Raw genomic sequence first — 21,061 nt, 5'->3', positions numbered from 1 at the left:
TGGACACTTGATTAAACATTTGCTTTTACTTTGTTTGTACTTGAAGTACGAAGTATGTTCACTATAGTTAAGCTGTAGGCCAACAAAATAGTTTATATAAATACATTCTTAGTATTACATTTATGTTTGGATATTGAATATAACTATTTGCAATCTACTGTGTAGATATAATATTGCGCATTTGCCGAATGGCTGTCACCAGTCGCGGCTCGCATCCGCTGCTGAGGGTCAGATACTGATCTGGAGCAGCCTTCAGCAGCGTGAGGATCTGGGACAACTGCAGGTTGATGGACAAGCCTAACTCTTCCAGAACGTTGGACAGGTACTCGATATCCACGCTGAGCTGAGTGGCCGCCGACGAAGGCAGCGACTTGATTTGCAGTATTTGTGTAACGTACAGAACACAGCACTGCTCCACGACCAGCGAGAGTAGGACGTCGGCGCAGGGAATGGTTTGCGTATACTTAATGTTGCACACCTCCAGAGCCTGTTTCAGCAGAGATGATGGCGACAGCAGCAGCGGCTCCAGGTGCTGCGGCAAGGTCAGTAGGTACTGACCAATTTGGGTGATGCTTTCCTGCGGGGCGAAGCTGAACGAGGGCATATCTATGCCCGACGCGGCGTGATCCTGTAAAGGCGGACGAATGTGCGCCAAGTGCGTTTCAATTGGTTGCAGCAATATATTAAGAGTTATGTCATGTGTATCGGCAAAGTGACCCTTTAACGTGGCATAAATCTGCGGGAAGATACCGAGGCTATCCGTTGCCTCCGACTTCCTTTGCTGATAATCAGCTATGCTATTCAACAGCTGGGTGCGAGCTGCATGGTCGCAGGTCTGGAATATGCTGATGGAGCCTCGGTTGGATGGCTTAGTCAACTTGTTTGCCAACGTGACCATGCGCGTATGCAAATCCTGTTCGAACTGATGCAGTTGTACCTGAAAGTCGGCCAGGCATTGCAGCTGCGACATGGTGTACTGCAATAGCGACCAGTTTTCACTCTGCGCCGCATAGCTACTGGATCCCAGACTGAGTCCAATCTGCCGTTGGATGCGCCCAAAGCTCTCCAGTTGCCGCTTAAATATGCCGTTCAGCAAGGTAATGAATTTGCACAGAGCCAAATCACTTGTAATGGAGGCACAACGTTCGCAGGCCTCTTTCAGCCACTCGTAGAGCTTCCGGGTACTTTCCTCCAGATGACGCACACCATCGCTGGGCGTGGCCTGGTTGGACGATAGGCGATCCACCTGGATTGGGACATAAATTTAGGAATAAACAAGATGGAATGCTATAGTCGAGTTCCCCGACTATCAGACACCCGTTACTCCAGCTAGTATTTCATAATTTTCTGGAATATCGGTAAAAATTGCGAAAAAAAATTACTCTACGAGTAACGGATATAATTACAAAAAAGTGAAATTAAAAAAGCTTTCTAAATTTGAATGCACAGAGTAATTAAAAATAATTTTTAAATTTAAATTTTTAGAGAATTGCGCCAGAAACATTTAGAGGTATGCCACTTCAAAATCCGATGAAGATAAGTTACTTCAAAAAAATTACAAAAAAATGAATTCATTTCGGACTTGGCCAGTTCGAGTCGGCTATTGATCCTGATCAAGAATATATATATATTACTTCATATAAACTTTTCAACGAATCTTGGATACCCTTTTACTCTACGAGTAACGGGTTTGAATACAAAATACCGTAGCTATTACATTGTATTACCTGCGTGGATAGTTGGGTCTCTTCCAAGCGGGGGTATTGTTGGATAAACTTGTGGAAATACTCGAAAATCGCCTCACCCAGCAGACGATGTAGTTCCTCGGACAAGGTTATGTGCGATTGCTCCAGCAGGGAGTTCAAATGCAGCACGAAACTGTGGTTTACCTGGGCGAACAAGGCCAGCATCTCTAACCTTTCATTGGAGGTCTTCAAGAGCTGTAGAATATGAGCGTCCCGTGTCGGTTGCAATGCCGGCAATAGTTCAGCAATAACCAGGAAGGGCTGCGAGGAGTTTTCGCCGAAGAGGTTGGAGCACCACTTGACCTGGCGTTGGCAGTGCTCGAGCAGCTGATCGTAGTAGAGGGTAAGAAACTGCTGCTGCTGAGGCTGGGACTCCGTGCCCTGCAGTTCCAAAGTTTGTTTCCATTGTTGCTGCCAAAAATTCTTTTGCACAGCTCGGTAATATTGCTGCAGTTGTGGCAGCCGCTGAATGCTGGTGAAGATCTGGACGAAATGCTGGGCCTGCTCAGTATTGCCTTCCGCAAAACACTGTACCACGCTTGGGGAGGCCAGTGCCTCCAAGCGGTTTTTAAAGTCCTCCACTTGGGTCTGCCGTTCGGCGTGGCCTGGCAGCTGTTCCTGGGCGTGCAGGGACTTTTGCAGAGCTATTAACTTATCGCAGACTCCCTGTAAAAGAGATAATTAATATAGGTCAGTAGTACGACCGTTTCGCTGTGCACACCTTCAGATCGTTGCGTTCAAAACCGTCTTCTAGCTCAGCCAGTAGATTTCCCCATCCATCCGACTCCTGCAGCGATTCCTTGGCCACTTGGAGCTTCTGGCTTTTGGTGTTCAGGCGCTCCAAGGTGGTCATACATTCGCCGGTTTCGTTTTGCACTGCAGCCACCTCCAATCGCATGGCACTCATCTTCTCTTGCAGCCGGTGTACATCTCCCTGCAGTGCGGCGGACTCCTTAGCGATCCTTGGCATGCTGGCCACCACTTGCCGACTGGACTCCTCCACAGCATTGTTTACCTGGAAATTGATATTTACATACGACTCAAGGATGTGCCGCTCCACTCACGTTGAATATATACAGCTGCAGCTTGGCCACGTAACTCCTGATGAAAGAGGAGGCAGCGTCGCTATCATCGCGTCCATTCTCCTCCACAAACTTCTTGTAGTTGGCGTTTATCCACTCCGCAGGACTAAAATTTGTCCCCGAAAGAGCAGAAACATCCATGGTGTTGATGACGTTGATCTAAGCAGTGTGGCCGTTTCGCGTGCGATATAATATCCGATGGGTAGGAAGCTCGGATGCGGATAATTTGCGGATAATGCGAAAAATTTATATGAAACGGAGCTGAAACGGAGCTGAAACTTGGGAATATTTTTTTAAAAACGTGGTAGAATTAATATGTATTCCATTTAAGGGAACCCTCGGAATTAAAATCATTGCGGATGTTGCGCGGATGTCGAATATTGTTCGCGGGTAGTTTTGGTATTTTATGTGGATATCCCCAACGGGCACACTACAAATAATACAATATTTTCCGTAGGAGTTCTTTGGATTTATGTACGTTTATTTAGTTTTTAAAACATGTCACTTGGCAATGCCGATCCCTGGCACTTAAAAGACACTGTAGTTGAACAAGGAATCCCCGTGTCAGCGAATAATAGCGAAAGTTTTGAGGACAACTTCACGCCCCCGCCCTCTGGAAACGAGAGCAACGTCCAAAAGGACGGGCAAATCGAGCCCCTGCCGGATTCCAGCGACTATTTAAAGCTACTAGGTACCGGGACACAGTTTGGGAGACGAAGAGCAGCCCACTAAATTGCATCCATTTCAGAGCGGAAGCTGGCCAGGGTGCAAAAGGGCAACAAGTTGTTGGACAACCTCCGAGACAAGCGGCAGGATTGCATGCGCGGATTGCTGTCTTCGGAGGGAGTGCCCATTTCCATATTCGAGCAGTTCCTCGAGCTAGACGCGCCCATCGAAAGCGGTCGCCTCCATCGGCATCTGCTGCCCGTTCAGGCCGTAAACGTGGGCGAAACTTTCCACATCGTGGAGCACGACGCTCTGCAGCAGTCGGCAGAGGAAGCACAGGTGGAGGAGGAGGATCAGCCGCCGACTAAACAATAACAAAATCACAATGGATTCCACGTTCGGTAAAGTCTTCATGTTTCTCACGGACCTCGCTTGGAAAAGTCGTCTCACTATCCCTATCATGGTCACAACTGCATTTCTCGTGATGGACATCCGTCTGCAGATTGAGATCCACATTCAGTCCGGGCAATTTGTGAGTGCTGCCAATGTATTGTAAATCCTATTCTTCGAAACTCGAACTTTGAAACCTGTTGATGTAAATGTTATGGTGTTAACTGTTATGTCTTAATTTTTGCTTATTATTAAAATGCATATGTGAGATTTGTCCTAAATTTGTCCTTATATTGTATAGAACGCCAGCGATCTGGATGATGTTCAGGAAGGCCTCGACGATCAGCTTGGGCTGAACGATCACGGGTCGGACGACGAGAGCGGCAGTGACAGCTATACAGATGAGGAGTACACAAACGACGATGGAAACAGTGAAGCGTCCCACTACAGCGTGGACATTTACGACCCCTGGGGGTCAGAAGACGAGGTGGACGCCAACTATTCGCAAGAGATGCGGTTCTAAGACACAAAATAAATTCTAGCTTTATTTTATGTACATTCAGTAATGTCGATAATATTTATCTCATACAGTCATAATTAAACAAAATAGTTAAGTGCAATTTCTTTATTCGCCCTTACATGTACAGTTTGATTAACTCGTCGCTCACGGCCGAGGGTGTTAGTCTTCCGAGGTCGGTGAAGAGCAGGGTAATGTAGACGGGTGGCGTATAGTCGACCAGCGGGTGCACTTTGCTCACATCGTTCAGGTGTTTGCGGGAGTACTACAAGTGGGTTTACTTTTAGACGTCGTTCCTGCGTTGATTCAGTAAGAACATACCTTGTACTCATTTGGAAGATCCCGCTGATTGAGTGGATACAGGCGACTGAACTTAAAGCTCTCGGCCAGAACGTAGAAAGGTTTCTTCATCTCACGGGCGCACAGGCCCATGGTGTAGGTGCCAATGCGGTTTATGATGCCACCACTCTCCACCACGGCTTCAGCACCCACGAGCACGAAGTCCACTGACTCCATAACATAGCCGGTGGCTGAGTCCAGGATGAGAGTGCAGTCGATCCCGGCCGCATGCAGGTCCTTAACCATCTCTTCGCTAAGAACGGGTGGTGTTTACACTTGAATTCTTACGGAAATCCAACCAAACTTACCCAGAGTTCCCTGTGCCTCCCTGCGTCACATATACGTGGAAGGACTTTTTGTTCTGCGACGCTGTAATCAACGCCTTGAGGACCACCCGGGATCGGGAGTGCGTCAATATACGACAACCATCGGTGATGAACCTCTGGGCCTGCTGGGCAATCACCTGAATTGGGACGTATAATGAAGAATTATCTATTGTGCTAGCGATAGGTTCCGTGTAATAGCCCACCTGCCGGGAATTGAGCAGCTTGGTGAGGAAGATTTTTCCGCGATTCAACATAATCTGGCGGCACTCCTCCATGTGCTTATCGTCCAAACTGAGGGTGATGAACCTGCAAAAGAGCTCTCCGGCGGACACAATTGCTGCTATAGACAAATCCGTGTTCCGCATGGCGGCCACCGCTTCCCTCATGGTTGTGTGTAGAATATGAATGGTGCCAACTGAGGAATATGTTATAAATGATTAGAAAGGGTCACATAAGAGGCTTATCAGACCACTTACATTGTTTTTTTTCCAGGATCATGAGCAGAGTCCTGATGGCTGCAATGCCAGAGGACAGATCCTTGTCCTCGTCCAGGAGCTGCAGGAAGTATTTGACCACATCTGAGGGTGAAAGTTTATATCATTCCTTGTGCGTAACTTAAACACCATCCTTTGCTCACCAAAATCCTGTCCATTTTCCGTAATTTGCGGCATTTTTATGAAATTGTGAAAAGCTACCGCTGCACGTTAAACGTCAACAAAATGCTCAGCTGTTCGAAGGCTTATCTACACCTCGCAACTCGCAGCTACATTTATCGATTGCCAATACGCACCTACCGATAACGATTGCCAGATTGCCGGGGCTGAAACGTAAACAATCCGAAATTCTATGGGTATGTTTGTTTTGTTAAACATATTCGGCCCAGAATTGTAGCAAAATCCACAGCATGTAAATTCAAGTTAACCGCCGGCAACGCAGTAAATGAAGAGTTCCATTTAAGTGAGCAGTCAACAGCGCTGGGATCGAGGCCTAAGCCTCCGGCGTCGCCACACCATGTTCAAACTGGAGTCCTACATCACGCCGATTCTGCTGAGCTACGTGGCCAAGTACGTGAAGAACTTCCGCGACGAGGATGCCCAAGTGTCGCTGTGGGAAGGCGAGGTCACCTTCCAGAATCTGGACCTGCGCCTGGAGGTGCTCGAGGAAGAGCTGAACCTCCCAGTGGAACTGGTTTCCGGCCACATTCATGAACTTAGCATCCTGGTGCCGTGGACCAAGCTTATGTCCGAGCCCGTGAAGATCGTCATCAATACCATAGAGTTCGTGGCCAAGTTGCCGGACAGTGAGAGCAAGCAGCGGAGGGCCTCCTTCCAGCGAGAGCAGCGAAGGAAATCCAAGCGAGACTCCGTGGAGCAGCTGGACCAGACTAAGAGTCCCGGACCGGCCAGCTCCTCCAGCGTGGTCAACAAAATCATCAACAATATCAGCCTGCAGTGCCACAACATCATCCTGAAGTATGTGGAGGATGACATTGTGGTCTCTATGAATGTGCAGACCCTTAACTTCAGCTCCGCGGGCGAGGACTGGAAGGCCACCATGGTGGACATACACCCGGTGTCCGTCGTCATGCGCAAGTTGCTCCAGATTTCCGATTTGACCATCTGCTTGGACAAGCGCAACACAGCCGGCAGGATTGAGGTGTGCCAGGAGCCGGTTCTCTACCGCTGTACTCTGGAGTGCCGGGTTCTCCGCAAGTACAACGCCAACACGGTGACCACCACGAGCACAACCCGCATTGGAGTTTTCACCAAGTCGCTGGATATCAACGTGTCATCTCTCCAGTTCCCTATGGTAATGAGGCTGGTCAAAATGCTGCTCGAGCTTAAGCCAGCCGAGTTTGAGGAGGACCCCCAAAATCCAGAAGATCAGGAGGCGGTAGCTGAGGGCAGCGAGTCGCAGCAGGGTACCGAATCCGCAGGTCAAAGCGTCTTTTGGTGGGCCTGGAACCTACTGCCGAGTTTCGATACTGAGGCGCCTTCCTCGTCCTGCGACACTCCCACTGGCCACGCCTTCGATATGGGAATCTACGCCGAGGAGCTAAACTTCCAGCTTAAAAACTCGGAGTACTTTACCGACCAGAGCATGGGAGGCATCAAGCGTATACGATACACCCCAATACTGCGGATCAGTTTGGGCGGACTTTATTACGAGCGGACCATTCTAAAGGAGTGCGACTGGGCCAACGTCAAGGCGGGCCTTTCTAGCATGTGCATGGAGCCATTGGGTGCTTATCGTAGCGATGATCCGGTGGATCGCAATTTGGTCAATACCCAGGAAGTGAGTAGATCCTAAGACTTTGTCTTCATTACTTATTATTTATTCCATACAGTTTCAGCAAGAGCGCTCCTTCATTGACAAGAGCCTGTTTGACGAGAACTACATGTTCGCCGATCGGTCTTGGTGCAGCTACAACTACGAGGATTACGTGGCCAGGAATACGGATGAGTACATGCTGTTTCGCAGTCCTGTTTTGGCCTTCGATGTCATCGAGCACCGGGTGTCGAAACCAAGCAGCCATCCCGTTGCGGAAAGCCAGCTCAGAGATCTGGGAGTTCGCATCCAGTATCGCCTACTGTCCGCCGGAATCACGTTCCACTTTTCGCAGTCGTTTGTGCAGGTTAAAAAGGTAATTAGCGATTTAATTCGTCCTTACGATTACCCGGGATATCGTTCAGAATCGGTGAAAGACGAGGATCGCAGTGTCCCCGAGCCGGAGAACAAGAACTCCGAAATGACTATACCTGATCTGGAGTATCTGATGGGCTTGGTGCCCACCTGTAACTATAAAATTGAGCTGCGCAACATAGTGGTCCAGTTGTACCCCCGCCAGCAGCAGGAGGAATCATCCGTGCTGAATCAACACCAACTGACGACCACAGTTCGACAATCTTTACTACCATATCTGCAGCTTAAAGTCTCCCTAGTCGAGGGTACAATGTGTGGACCAGTAAATCCTGTTCGCCTGGTCCAACTGATTACTCATCTGCAGGATAAGCCCCGGGAGGTGGTTAATGGCTGCTACAACTCTTTCCACTTCAATGTGAAAAACTTGGCGCTTATGATTATGAATACAACTCCGGATAATGGCCGTGCCAAACTTTTAAACATTCCACGCGTTCAAGTGAACTGGAACCGTCTGCTGGCGCCTCATCTTTGGCGTCAAAATGAGGCGCCTTTAGAGACTTCGGAAATAAAATCTGAGATCATAACTTTAGAGTTCTCAAAGCGCGAGCTAATAGTCGCAAGGCGCTTGGTCCCGCTGATTTCGAGTTTTAATAGCCAAGATCTTTGCGATCTGGCCCACCTTGTGGCCAATGCCAACATCAATTCGGATGTAATTAAGCTGCAAAGTGTGGGCACCAAACTGAGCCTGAGTTACCACAGGTATCATACACATTTGGCTGCAGTGGGTTCACTTCAAGGGGTCCACACCGACGCCGTCCATACGAAAATGAATATACGCAATGTAGTATTGTCCACTTCAAAGAATGCAAACAATAAGTGGCTGGAGATGCAGTGCCAGTTTCCTCTGGAGGAGGCCAATTCGGAGCTGGAAAAAATTCCCGGCACAGTGGTGTGCCTTTGGCTGGAACCATTTCGCATCACCACAGACATATATCTGCTGCAGTTTCTAAATTTTTCGGATAACAGTGGAAGGCAAAAAACAAAAGACAAGGGTAAGTGATTTCTTATAAAACATTTTAGGAACTATTAAGCATTTATTTTTGTTTTCAGAAGTAGAAACTGATTTGGAGTCTGTGAACCAGTCGGAGCCCCCAATAACACAATCGGTTTCGAATTACTCCACGATGTCTGCCTCTGCGATGGCCTTGAATGATTTTCAACCCCGTCGACTCAGCAGAAACAATAGTCGAAAAATATCGGTTCCCGAGGAGACAGTTCATCTAAGTTCCGAGCGAGATGAGAGGCACACCCAGACAGAACCATTGAACATAGCCGTTGCCAGTAAGCCTCAGCCAAGTAATTTCGATACCACCGATTTTGTGAAGCGACTGACCAAAATGGTGGTGCTGGTAGAGATCGCTCAGGCTAAGATTGACGTATGTGAAGTAATGATGCGAAAAAATCCTGGAGATACGGATGTGGAGTATACTTCCATTCGCCTGCCGCACATTAAAGTAAAATCGGGCAATTACGAGGCCATTCAACGAGGAAACATCAGAGGAGTTATTCCAGTAGCGAATAACACTGAGTTATTCAATTGGGTCATTGACCTAAACGAGCTTAACGTTTGCTATCGCAGAGCTAACGTGACCGAGATGATTGTAGCTCCAGTCCGAACCACGATTACGTTGGCTCTGTCTTTCAAGACATCTGAAAAAGCCGACGGAAGAAGAGCTGACGGAAAATCGGACCAGGATAAGAGTACCAAGGACTCCCCGGAACAAAACACTTACTCTATAAATGTGCATGTGGATATGTCGGCCATTAACATTTTCGCTCAGCGGGTAAGTGGAGCTTTTCCAGAACCTATATAACTTTATTTGAGTACACCCATTTCCAGGTGAAATTGTTACATGAACACTGCTTGATTATTTCTAAGATGTATGGTTCGCTGTACCCGGACGAACCTGCATCCAAGTGGCAGACAGCAAAAATGAAACCCGGACTGGAAGTGTACACTGGGAGTGCGCAAAACTACCCGGCTATAAAGGAGTTTCTGGAGCTAGATCCCAACTTCGAAGCGCCGCAAGTGAAAAGTGGTAAGAATCAATACACATAGGTTTTAGAAATTAAATATAAATGTATTATTTCACTTAGCTCCCAGAAGTTCAGTGGTACTATTTTGCCAATGGACAATTCCACGTATCAGTTTTGAAATGGAAAACTCCAATGACTTCAAACACAGTAAAATTGTTATGATTCTGGAGGACTTACTCCTGAATATCGACAAGCATAGTGACTTCAACAAGATTACCACGAAAATAGAAAACTTTGGCCTTAACTATTACGAGGAAAAGCATAAGGAATGGGAAAAGATCGACGACTTGCATATCAAAATGCTTGGGGATAGCACAAACTTGCCCTTGATTAGTGTGGTGATCACCACTGTAAGCCTTAAGGATCTGTATGCAAAGATTGGGGCACGAAACCCTCACAACAAGCAACACACTATCTCTGAGGTGCTCATCGAGGTGCAACCGATAGAAATGGTGCTGAACCTGGACCAAATTACCGAGTTTATGATTCCGATATGTGAGCTCCTTGAAATTATGGGAAGTTCTGTCTCTGCGCAGCCAGTAAACCCACCGAGCGCACCAGTTCCAAGCAAGATCACAACGGTTCAAGATCTGCCAATGGTACATTTAAACAGCAAGGGTATCTATGTTTATCTTCCTCTATCTACAGGGAAAAAGAGCTGTAGTGTCCTACTACTACGGGTAAGTATTCCGAATATTGTTAAAGCTTCGCAAATTTATTGTATATATTTATATTGCAGATAGAAAGTATTCAACTTACTCCGAGCCTGGAAAATCCTCTAGTTCGCCAGCTCGTGCGGCCAGATATATATCAAAAAGCAGCAGAGCTGAACATGCTCAGCACCCCAGGAGCACTGGTAGAGGACCGTCAGTATGAGCTCAGTGTTCGAAGGGTATCTCTGTCCACCGGAAACTGGAAACAAACACAAGAGTATCGTATAGAGAAGACGCTGGCAAGCAAACATGACAATCCCGCTTTCGAGTGGAATAATCAAAGTCAGTCCACCGAGCTGGACCATATGGAAATATTCAAAGACTTTGATTTCATAATGATTTATGCTCCGGCTATAAGCTACGAACGATTTTTGGTTTGCGGACAAAGTGTGGAGTACAATTGTGCCACCGATTTTGTGGCTTCCTTGAACACTCACCAAATCAGTTTGATTAGCTGCATTATAGTGCGCGCGCAGCGATTAAGTTGTATAATTGACCAGGTCTGTGTTAAAAATGCTGAGTTACCAAAAGCGAGATCGCACAAAACGCTCGGACAAATTTCCAAATACAACAGCGTGGACAACTCGATATATTTTTCACCAGATCCCAAAGTTTTTAAGGATACTCGGATCACAAAGTCATCTAAAAAACGGGTCAGCGATAAAATAAGTTCCATGAATGCAAACACAAGTTTTACTGATGCCAAAGGCAGTAGTGACTACTTTTACGGCTCTTGCCAAAGCGATTCCGGAATTCATTTGGGCAGCCGGATGAAAGGATATCCAAGATCGCTTGTGGCGGAAGAGATTAATCGAGGTGGACGCCAACCGTTTGCGCTAAGTTACCCTAGAAGCGTATCCTTTGTGGCCGGCATATTCGTTCTTAAGATTTACGATGTGTTGGAGTTGGAAGAACTGGAAAGGCCCGTCATGAAACCACTTTTTTTGATGACTGTATCTCAGCCCAGTTTCATGTCCACCCAAAATTTCAAAGCAGCCGTAACACAAGCCTCGATTTTTAACATAAACATAAGCGTTGCGAAAGCAGATACTGGAGGAAAAGTGGATTCGGAAAGATTTAATGAATCGGTATTTGATACATTACCTGGCCAACTGGGAAGCTCGGGTATTCCACCTCCCTTGCTTACTATTAAGACCCAATATGACCGCCTCCATCAGAAGGAAGTCGATGTGGAGCTACGGAAACCCATCCTGCTGAGGATATGCGAGAACACCATCAAACAATTGGCTAGTGATGTTATCCGTATCTACACTGTTCTTCACGAGACTCCCTGCTTTACAGTACGTAGTCAGCGCCCTGTGCCCGAGGGCTCTCAACTCCGCCAGATGAAGATGAATTGCTACAATGCTGATAGGTTTCACTTGTCATGTGATCGTATAACAGCCAAGTTCTACGATGAGGAGAGAACGTACAAATGCAGCTTCGTCTGGCTGGATGTCAGCACCCGCATCAAGTTCAGTAGTCGCCCCCAAAAGGCGGTTATAAGGTCCAACATAGGTTCTTTCTATGTGCAGTCCGGAGAAAAGATGCTGCTCCACCCTTTGCTTATGCGTTTGTCGGTGGATTTGGTCAATGAGCCTTGGTCTGAGGAGTTGTTGGTCACTGCCACACTCAAGCTAAACTACCTTCACATCGACGCGGGTGTTTTCAGCATGCTGCAGCTGCAAAATGCACAGCAAGGAATGAACCGGATACGCGAATACGCCGATCGGGAATGGCAGCAGTTTCTGCGCAGTCGTCCCGTTCTGGGCACTCCCAAAGATGTCTCACCCTGCGATCTGATCAAGTGCACACCCTCGCACGAATCGATAGAGCGGTTAAAGCGTCCGCTGATGTCTAACGCGGAATTCTATCAGGATGACCTGAGGTGAGGTATTCAACACACAATTATTTTGGAACTATTTTTACTGATTATTGCATTTAACACTTCAGAGCTGGCGCCTTCCAATTCGTGTATTTGAACTCCGAGTCTGTACTGCCAATGCCGTATCAGGTGCAGATCATTAAGAAAAACTACGGCATCATCTGCTGGCGATATCCGCAGCCGCGCCAAATGACAAGCATACACATATATCCGGTTCCTATGCCGGTAAGTTAATGATATGATAATGATAATGGATATTTCATTTGTTAAATTGATGTGGTTATATGCGAAAAAGGTGAGCAGGCCCATACATATCAGATGTCGCATGGAGTACTTTAGTGAAACGCATGAGACTTTCCTGCATTACTGCGATTTTATGCTCTCGGAGACCTCTACTAAGCAATTGACTCCACCAGATCGTCCGATCTGTGCCAACATTTGGAGGGTTGTAATATTGCAATCGTTAATCTCTGTGGACGGAACGTGCTTTGAAGGAAGTGAGGATGAAGACCTCTCGGTACGCTTTCAATATAAAGTAATGCAAATTAAGCCACTAACTATTTACTGTCATTTTTAGATCGAATACCTCCAGTCGGACTTCAAAGTGGACGAAAATAATGATTTCATATTGCATCCAAAAGTTCTAGTGGGTTGCATGCGAATCGATACAGTTTTCAGGGCAGATAAAGTGCCAAAATTGCAGTTGTTGCTCTGCTGCCAGGACATCGAACTGAACTTAATGAACCAGACGGATAACACTGGCGAACTCCCAAAACAACTGAATAAGTACCACCTTAGGCAGACCCCCAATATTAGGCAAACCTTTCTTACTGTGCACGTGGAGGATCTACAGATGCATTCGAGCATATATTCTAGGAAAGATTTTAGTTTGCAGACCGAAATGCGCACTCGAGTTGAGTGTTTGGATTATGGATTCCTCAACATGCTGGATGTTCTAGAGCCCATGAAGTTCTCCAGCTATATAAGGCTGACCGATTACCCACGCTCGCTGGTGCAAGCTAATTTCCTAGTGGATAAGCTTCGACTAAATTGCGGGCCCCATGTGATCCACACTTTGCTGAGTTCCAAATACCACTGGCAGGAAGTTTTGCAGCAGAAGGAAGTGCGGCACGCTTTGATGCCGAAGTTGGTTATAGTTAACCGGATACAAACACCCATAAGCTTTGGACAAAGCCATACTGTCGAAAAAATCCCCGTCAATCCTGGTGAAATGCAGCTCTATCACTTCCGAAGCTGCTGCCACGTCCAGGAACTAACCTTCTTCATCACAAATCCCAAAACTCATCTGGTGGACTCAAGTGATTCAGTACACATAGCACTTAAGTTCGAGGACGAAGAAAAGATCCATAATTTACGAGTCGGAGAGTATTGTATTACTCTCAAGTTAGGAAAACTCTCCAGCACCCAGATTTATATTCTTGTCAAGGGACAAATAGAGTTAATAAGCATGGTGCCTTTTAATCTGATCACTGAGTTTCGAGAGGAGGATATAAATTACGACGATGGCACCCAGTCGGAGCATCTCCTCTTGTCCAAAGAAAGATCATCGTACTACCAGAATGTCAAGCGGAACGCTGATATCAACATGCGGTAATTTACTTGAATGAATTAATTTATTTTCAAATCCCATAAATTCTCTAAAAATTTTACCATTCTTTAGGCTCAAGCTGACCGCCGGACTTGGAAGAGGACGCACTGGGGACATCCCACTGAAAACCAACAACAACTTGCCTTGGCTGGTCAAGGTTCCTACGCAATCTGCTCAGCAGTTCATCAGCATTTGGGTGCGAATCTTGCGCGAGGACATTCAAATGGATAAGGCCGCCGAGGACTTTCAGCCGCAGAAGATACTAATCTGCATATGGCCCATCTTTGAGATATGCAATATGCTAAGCTGTGCGGTTAAGGCGACTGAAAGTACCACCGGCGAAAGTTCCACTATCGAAGCCAAGGGTGGCAGATGGGCACTGAACACGGCTACAACCCATGCAACGGAGCATAACGTTGGCTTCACGTTCTCGTAAGTTTTAGAAACATCTTGGGTCGGTCGAAGTTAAGCTGTGACTTTAATTTCAGCGGTGTCTTGCGAGGATCTTCCAAAGATGAATATTCGCTTATGTTAAGAACAATGGACTGGCACAAGTTCTTTTATTACGATCCCAGCGTTTGGACCATCGAAAATGCTCTGCATAAGCTTGGCAAGTCATCGAAACGCAAATGGCCTCTGGAGGATCCTGAAGAATTACGTGTTAGCCGCGTGTTAGATTTTGAAAATCCCTTTGATGTAAAGTACCAGACTAAGGCGACGAGGGAGTTTTCCTGCTGCCAAGGACTGGACGTGACTGCCTGGGGCATGTTCATCAATGGAACGGGCTTAGATGTAAGCATTTTTATGAACCAAGAGCAGACCAGCCTGGATCTTAAAGCAAACAGTTTGCAAATGATGCCAAAGCTCAGGAGTGCTTTCACAATTGATGTGCGATTTGACAACGGGTGGATATCCTCAACTCCCATCTGTTTGGAAGATTTTACTCAAAAATCGTCCAGCAGCGCCGGGCGATCATTATATCTTCGGTACAATTCATTCGTGGATATAGTTATAGTAGAAAGAGATGAAGTATTGCGTCTAATACTGGAATATAGGCAGGAGGACGACGGTCGTCGTCTGTTCAAATTGCGATCGAAATTCGTGTTCACTAACTTTACGGATGTGCTCCTGAATGCCCTGACCCTAGCCATGGACCACAAGGAGAATTCTACGCGTGAAGAAGTTGAGGCATATTCAATTTCCAAAAAGGCCCGCAGCCTGGTTTCATCCGATTCGACCAAGAACTGGTAAGGTCTATAATCAAAAGTGATTTTTGTTGCTACATTTCTTTAATTGCAGCATGGGCAATGCAATGGACGTTTTCTACGATCTTAACGCCCATAAGGCCAAGCATAACTGTGATACAGCATTCGTCTATTTCGTTTGCTTTAGTGTTGGTGGTAACCGGGAGATCTCCATACCAATTCCCTTAGCCATACCTTTCACCAGACGCTGCTTCAGCTTGCAAGCGGGACACGAATCCATTCCATTGATGATCACTCTGATAGAGAAGGACAATGTCAACTATTTGAACGTGTTCCGGGACACGGCACCTGCCATTGTTATAAGCAACAACACGAATGTCAAGTTTATTGTGGCCCAGACAAGTGCGTCGGAGAACAGCAATGTGAGCTGCACGAATTCGGAGTTTGTGGGAAGGCACTTCGAGTGGAATCAGTTGGTCCTGCCTCACAGCAATTGCTATTACACCCCTCCGCAGATGTACGCTAACTTCCCAGATGTGGAATTCACAATGTGCAATTTATCCTTGGCAGTTTACAAAGGTTTGGAGTTCAGCATGCTGTCTAGCTTAGGTTATGAAAGCTCTATTTTCTTTTGCAGATAAGCCTTGTGCCAAGAACAAGATCGCTTGGTCAAAACCCATTAGGACCGACCAGTCCTGGCAGAAGTTCCTGCATGTGCCGCTTCACGGGGACGTGAAGGTGGTTGTCTGTGACAAGCATCGTGCTATACGCCTGAACATCTACTATATAGCTCAGCAGCTGGAGTTTTCGGTAAAGGACCTGCGATCCCGCTTGACAAAGCCAGAGAATGTTTTGGTTCCATCACAGGAGACGGCTGCTCTGAGACCAGATGAGAGCTTGGAGCAAGAGAACGGCACTATTAGAGAGTCTGCGCCGAATATGGTGACGTGTGCCCATTTTAACGAAGAGTGTGAAAGCAAAACGCAGACAAGGATTAGAATTTTCATCAAGAGCTTTGTGTTCAGCCTGCAGACAGACAACCGGCAAAATGATTTCTTGAAGACGGAGGTGTGCAATATCTATGCTGATGATTCAATGCTTATCTACGACGATGATGACGATCAGCGAGAACTGCGTTTGCAGTTGCCAAACCTTCAGGTAGATAACCAGTTGTACTCCAGTGGGAAGTATGATTTTCCCGTGTTGCTTTGTGCGGAAAAACTTTACAGACGCAACTGTAGTCTGCCACAGGTCTACGATTTGGACTATGTATATAAGCAACAGGCACAACGAACTCCCGTCTCTCTGTTCACGTTCATATTCTACCAAGATGAAATGCAACTGCAGAATGTGCGATGTCAGATTCCACCCTTTCGGGTGTACATCGAAGATGCCTACCTGAATCAACTGCTGGAAGCACTGGTGGAGTGTGAGCCGTCCAACTGTGTGTATAGTCCCCCTGTGGAGCAGGATCAAATTCTTCTGCCAGCCGGAATGACCCTTCTGCCCGATCAAGTTGTGGCCCAGTCATTGTACATATCGGAACCATTGCGTCTTAATAGTTTTACGGTAGAGCCCCTGAGTCTACTGCTATCCGTCCATACTTCCTCGAGGCTCTATATAGCATTAGATCACTCTCCCCTTTCCTTTTCTCGCTACGAGCGTCAGCAAATCCTTACAGTTCCCCTTCGATTCGGACAATCACTAGGACTGCACTACCTCAGTGGTGCAATTTTCGGAGCCGGCTGGGTCGTTGGTTCTTTAGAGATTTTGGGAAGTCCCAGTGGGCTGGCGCGCTCGTTTAGCACCGGTCTGCGAGACTTTGTGTCCATGCCCGTTCAGGGACTGTTCCGCGGACCTTGGGGCTTTCTGGTGGGAGTGACCCAAGGCTCTGCCTCTCTGCTGCGAAACGTGACAGCAGGAACCGTGAATTCCGTGACCAAACTGGCTGGTTCAGTGGCTCGGAATCTCGATCGGCTGACTTTGGACGCAGAGCACATCGAACTGACCGAGGCGAGGCGTAGGGCTCGGCCACAGGGCTTCGCCGATGGACTGACCCAAGGTCTGACTGGATTGGGCATTAGTTTACTTGGCGCTGTTGGCGGATTGGCCCATCACACGCTGGAGGCACGAAGTTCCGTTGGTGTCATCGCTGGTCTGACAAAGGGCATTGTTGGAGCACTAACGAAACCTATCAGTGGAGCAGCTGAAATGCTAGCTCTCACGGGCCAGGGTGTCCTGCATACGGTGGGCTTTAATGCCATGCCCCAACAGGTGGAGCCCAGTTTTACGCGAAACGTCGCCCTGCATGGAAGCTCCAATCGCATATGGAGCTATCTGCCCGAGGAGCTAAGCCGCGATCAGATGCTGTTCTTCTGTGAGATCACACTGCTGATCAGCACGCAGCTGCGCCCAGCTTTGCTGTTCCTAACCTCGTCAGTATTGGCCATCATGCAGTCGGACAGCGAAGATCTGGCCTTCGCCTCTCCCGTTTCCAAGGTGGATGTGTTGGCGGACCGTGATGATCCCTCCAAATTGTACTTGAGTCTGAAATCCGAGAGGAGGGATGACTTCGAAGGGGTGAGTAGAGTAGATCGCCCAGTTATATCTCATAAGTAATCAATCCTGCATTTCCAGCAACTCAACTACACCAATGAACGCATCATGAAGTTCCTGAACGCCTCTCGACTTCAAAGCATAGCCAACGATTCGCTGAATGATCTGCTCCAGCTACACGAACTGGATGTCGACGACCGAATCCAGCGGCAATCGCAGTGCATCTTCTACATTAAGCCAAATATAGGTGAACACCTGATTCACTACCTAAAGGTAATTAGTCGGATTCAGCATTGATAGTAAATATGCATCTGTGCGTACGTTTCGGATTAGTCCAAAGTATTCCAAGAATCCTGTGTATTTTATGCCAAAAAAAGACATTTTTTGTTACAATTTTTGCAATAAAAATTAAAAACAATATAGAATTGAGCCAGAAACATTTAGAGGTATGCCACTTCAATATCCCGTGAAGATAAGTTGAGTTGTGGAATTTAGAACTTCAGCCTTGGGTAATTTTTTTGAATTCCGATAACATCATACATCAGAAAAATTAAAAAAAAAAGAATTTCTAAATTTAAATGCAGATTTTTAGAGAATTGCTCCAGAAACATTTAGAGGTATGCCACTTCAAAATCCGATGAAGATAAGTGGAGTTATGAAGTTTAGAACTTCAGCCTTGGGACATTTTTTTGAATTTCGACATCATAACATCAGAAAAATTACAAAAAAATGAAAAAAAAAAATATAATTCCAAATTTGAATGCAGATTGTTAGAGAATTGCTCCAGAAACATTTAGAGGTATGCCACTTCAAATTCCGATTAGGATAGGTTGAGTTATGGGCTTCAGAACTTCAGTCTTGGGTAATTTTTGAATTTCTACAACATCATAACATCAGAAAAATTACAAAAAAATGAAAAAAAAATAAAATTCCAAATTTGAATGCAGATTGTTAGAGAATTGCTCCAGAAACATTTAGAGGTATGCCACTTCAAATTCCGATTAGGATAGGTTGAGTTATGGGCTTCAGAACTTCAGTCTTGGGTCATTTTTGAATTTCTACAACATCATAACATCAGAAAAATTACAAAAAAATGAAAAAAAAAAAAAATTCCAAATTTGAATGCAGATTGTTAGAGAATTGCTCCAGAAACATTTAGAGGTATGCCACTTCAAAATCCGATGAAGATAAGTGGAGTTATGAAGTTTAGAACTTCAGCCTTGGGACATTTTTTTGAATTTCGACATCATACATCAGAAAAAATTACAAAAAAATGAAAAAAAAATAAAATTCCAAATTTGAATGCAGTTTTTTAGAGAATTGCTCCAGAAACATTTAGAGGTATGCCACTTCAAAATCCGATGAAGATAAGTTGAGATGTGGAGTTTAGATCTTCAGCCTTGGGACATTTTTTTGAATTTCTACAATTGAATTTCATAACATAAAAACAATTTTTAAAAAATGGAATGGAATGCTATAGTCGAGTTCCCCGACTATCAGATACCCGTTACTGAGCTAGTGGAAGTGCGAAAGAGAAAATTCATAATTTTCTGGAATATTTTCCTCTACATCTGCTCTTACTCAGTTATTTTCTGTGCTGTCCAATGCCGCAAAAATCCCATCAATTTCATCGGTTTTAGCTTAAGCCGCACACAAGCCAGCATTGTATCTTAAAACTTACAACTGCAACACGGATGCATTTTAATCAGAGCCAGATAAATGAAGCTAAGGCAAAGCCTTTGGAATTGATAGGAACTTGTAAAAATTAACCTGTCGCCTGCAAAACCGTTCAACCAAAGCGCTTCCCATTTTTCGAGTTGAATTTAATTTGCGTGGCTGTTGCTACAGCGAAAACAAAAGCTTGCCTACTTCAAATGTTCCTATTAAACAGGATAAAGGTAAAAGTAAGGTGCGAATTCAACCATAAGATGCTATTTAATATGTTCAGCTCTAAGTGTAAAATTGGTTGCTAATATTATATTTATTGGACACAGATGATGCTACATTTGCATTGACTATTTCTCCGCGTGTGCTCGATATCCTTCCTGGTTGGATGCCTGGATTTGGCCTTGGCTGTGCGCCAGAGCGCGACCCAAAGATTCAATTATGGGTGGTTGGTGGCTTGGTGGTCGGCCCACCGCATCCGCAGGTCCGCCCGTACAGGTTGCTCATTGAGCCCCCGGACCCCGATCCCCGTTGGCCTTCTTTATGTGCTTGACATGTCTCGGGGGGAAGGCGCCATGCCCTAGCTGGTGGCTACACGGATTTGCACACCGTTTCCGTGGGCCAAATGTACGTTCGTCTATTGTTTTATGCTTATAAAAGGTGGGCATTTAACGACTCTGCTGGGCCTGGCCCTAAAGTCGAGCCCATTGTGTCCGCTTCCGCCCTTTTGTCCCAGCTTACATGTTTATGTGGCAGACGCACATTAGCATTATGTGTGTTCCTTGGTCGTTGCTTGTGATTTGTCCTCCACAGTGGGCTGCGAATTATTCTGGTGTGTTCGCCATGTGGGACCAAGCCCGCGGAAACTGATGATCCTCGTTAATGAGCCCTGGCCAATATAACCCATCTGGCTTTGATTGAATCCTGGCTAACGAGCTGCATTTAAAAGGCTTTCCCGCCAACTTTCCTACACATCACGCATACGCAGTGGTGCCAGCAAGGCCATCAACCAATGCATTACGGCAGCCTCTTCTTTGTGTTTGGCATTATACTTGGCCTTGGTAGCAGGGGCTAGAACAAGCATGAGCCATTAAGATAAGTCAATGGTTAGTGGTCATTACACGGCTAAAAACTAATGCAGTTATGTGCTGCCTAACCATTAAAGCTGAAAAGTGCAATTAGTCGAATGAGATTGTAGTGTTTATGCACAAAACGTTATGGGTGCCATAAATGTTGGCAAACTCCTTAACAAAGATTTGCCAAGTTTTCTTTAACATTTACGAGTACTTCGTTCAAAAGCAACCCATCTCTGTGGCCTGCTTAATACTTCATGTGACAGAAAGCAAAACCCTTTAGCAGTTCCTGTCGCCATCACAAGAGGCTGTGCTTGAAACCTTTTCCGAGAAAATGTGTGGAAATGGAACAGCAAGTATTTAAGTATATTTGGTCAAAGTAGGAAGTCGTATGACATTCGCTAATGCAAATATTGTGAAAACAATCCTCCGGGACTTTAAACGCGCGCTTTCGTGGCATTCAAGGAAAAGTTATAACCATGTTTGTAAGGACCTTCAAATACCCTTACACAGAGTGCTGATCCTGTTACTCGCTTTGCATCGTATACTC

At 46.0% G+C, this 21,061-nt stretch overlaps 5 protein-coding genes across 7 annotated transcripts; 3 read left to right on the top strand and 2 right to left on the bottom strand.

Annotated features, from left to right (window-relative positions):
* Positions 1–11: 11 nt before the first annotated feature.
* LOC6554428 (conserved oligomeric Golgi complex subunit 7) lies at positions 12–3,011 on the bottom strand. Its single transcript, XM_001981243.3, has 4 exons — positions 2,810–3,011; positions 2,467–2,760; positions 1,728–2,411; positions 12–1,246 (listed from the first exon to the last, which is right to left on the bottom strand). Exons 1-4 carry the CDS (start codon positions 2,966–2,968, stop codon positions 155–157), a joined length of 2,229 nt encoding a protein of 742 aa, XP_001981279.1. The 5' UTR covers positions 2,969–3,011; the 3' UTR covers positions 12–154.
* A 213-nt stretch (positions 3,012–3,224) lies between these two features.
* Positions 3,225–4,503, top strand: LOC6554426. Its single transcript, XM_001981241.3, has 3 exons — positions 3,225–3,518; positions 3,576–4,025; positions 4,185–4,503. The coding sequence occupies exons 2-3, from the start codon at positions 3,879–3,881 to the stop codon at positions 4,404–4,406; spliced, it is 369 nt and encodes a 122-aa protein (XP_001981277.2). The 5' UTR covers positions 3,225–3,518; positions 3,576–3,878; the 3' UTR covers positions 4,407–4,503.
* Positions 3,303–3,887, top strand: LOC6554427. Its single transcript, XM_001981242.3, has 2 exons — positions 3,303–3,518; positions 3,576–3,887. Exons 1-2 carry the CDS (start codon positions 3,326–3,328, stop codon positions 3,866–3,868), a joined length of 486 nt encoding a protein of 161 aa, XP_001981278.1. The 5' UTR covers positions 3,303–3,325; the 3' UTR covers positions 3,869–3,887.
* Positions 4,494–5,837, bottom strand: LOC6554121 (translation initiation factor eIF-2B subunit alpha). The gene is made up of 6 exons (XM_001981240.3): positions 5,703–5,837; positions 5,542–5,643; positions 5,269–5,480; positions 5,048–5,202; positions 4,722–4,992; positions 4,494–4,665 (listed from the first exon to the last, which is right to left on the bottom strand). The coding sequence occupies exons 1-6, from the start codon at positions 5,734–5,736 to the stop codon at positions 4,519–4,521; spliced, it is 921 nt and encodes a 306-aa protein (XP_001981276.1). The 5' UTR covers positions 5,737–5,837; the 3' UTR covers positions 4,494–4,518.
* Positions 5,837–18,176, top strand: LOC6554120 (vacuolar protein sorting-associated protein 13B). 3 transcript variants are annotated; one of them, XM_026975928.1, is made up of 15 exons: positions 5,837–5,915; positions 5,983–7,360; positions 7,413–8,760; positions 8,819–9,552; positions 9,609–9,807; positions 9,866–10,485; positions 10,545–12,406; positions 12,472–12,628; positions 12,699–12,920; positions 12,981–14,014; positions 14,085–14,444; positions 14,501–15,259; positions 15,312–15,796; positions 15,855–17,797; positions 17,855–18,176. In XM_026975928.1, the coding sequence occupies exons 2-15, from the start codon at positions 6,077–6,079 to the stop codon at positions 18,068–18,070; spliced, it is 11,223 nt and encodes a 3,740-aa protein (XP_026831729.1). In that variant the 5' UTR covers positions 5,837–5,915; positions 5,983–6,076; the 3' UTR covers positions 18,071–18,176. The 3 variants fall into 3 exon arrangements, with proteins under 3 accessions (XP_026831729.1, XP_026831726.1, XP_001981275.2); XM_026975925.1 differs by having other exon boundaries at positions 5,969–7,360; XM_001981239.3 differs by having other exon boundaries at positions 5,837–7,360.
* The last annotated feature ends 2,885 nt before the right edge of the window (positions 18,177–21,061 follow it).

This window comes from Drosophila erecta, unplaced genomic scaffold (assembly GCF_003286155.1).
Source record: "Drosophila erecta strain 14021-0224.00,06,07 unplaced genomic scaffold, DereRS2 tig00000000-arrow-pilon, whole genome shotgun sequence".
NCBI classification, from domain to species: domain Eukaryota; kingdom Metazoa; phylum Arthropoda; class Insecta; order Diptera; family Drosophilidae; genus Drosophila; species Drosophila erecta.
Note: the sequence above shows the minus strand (reverse complement) of the source record. Positions and strands in the feature narration are given on the sequence as shown.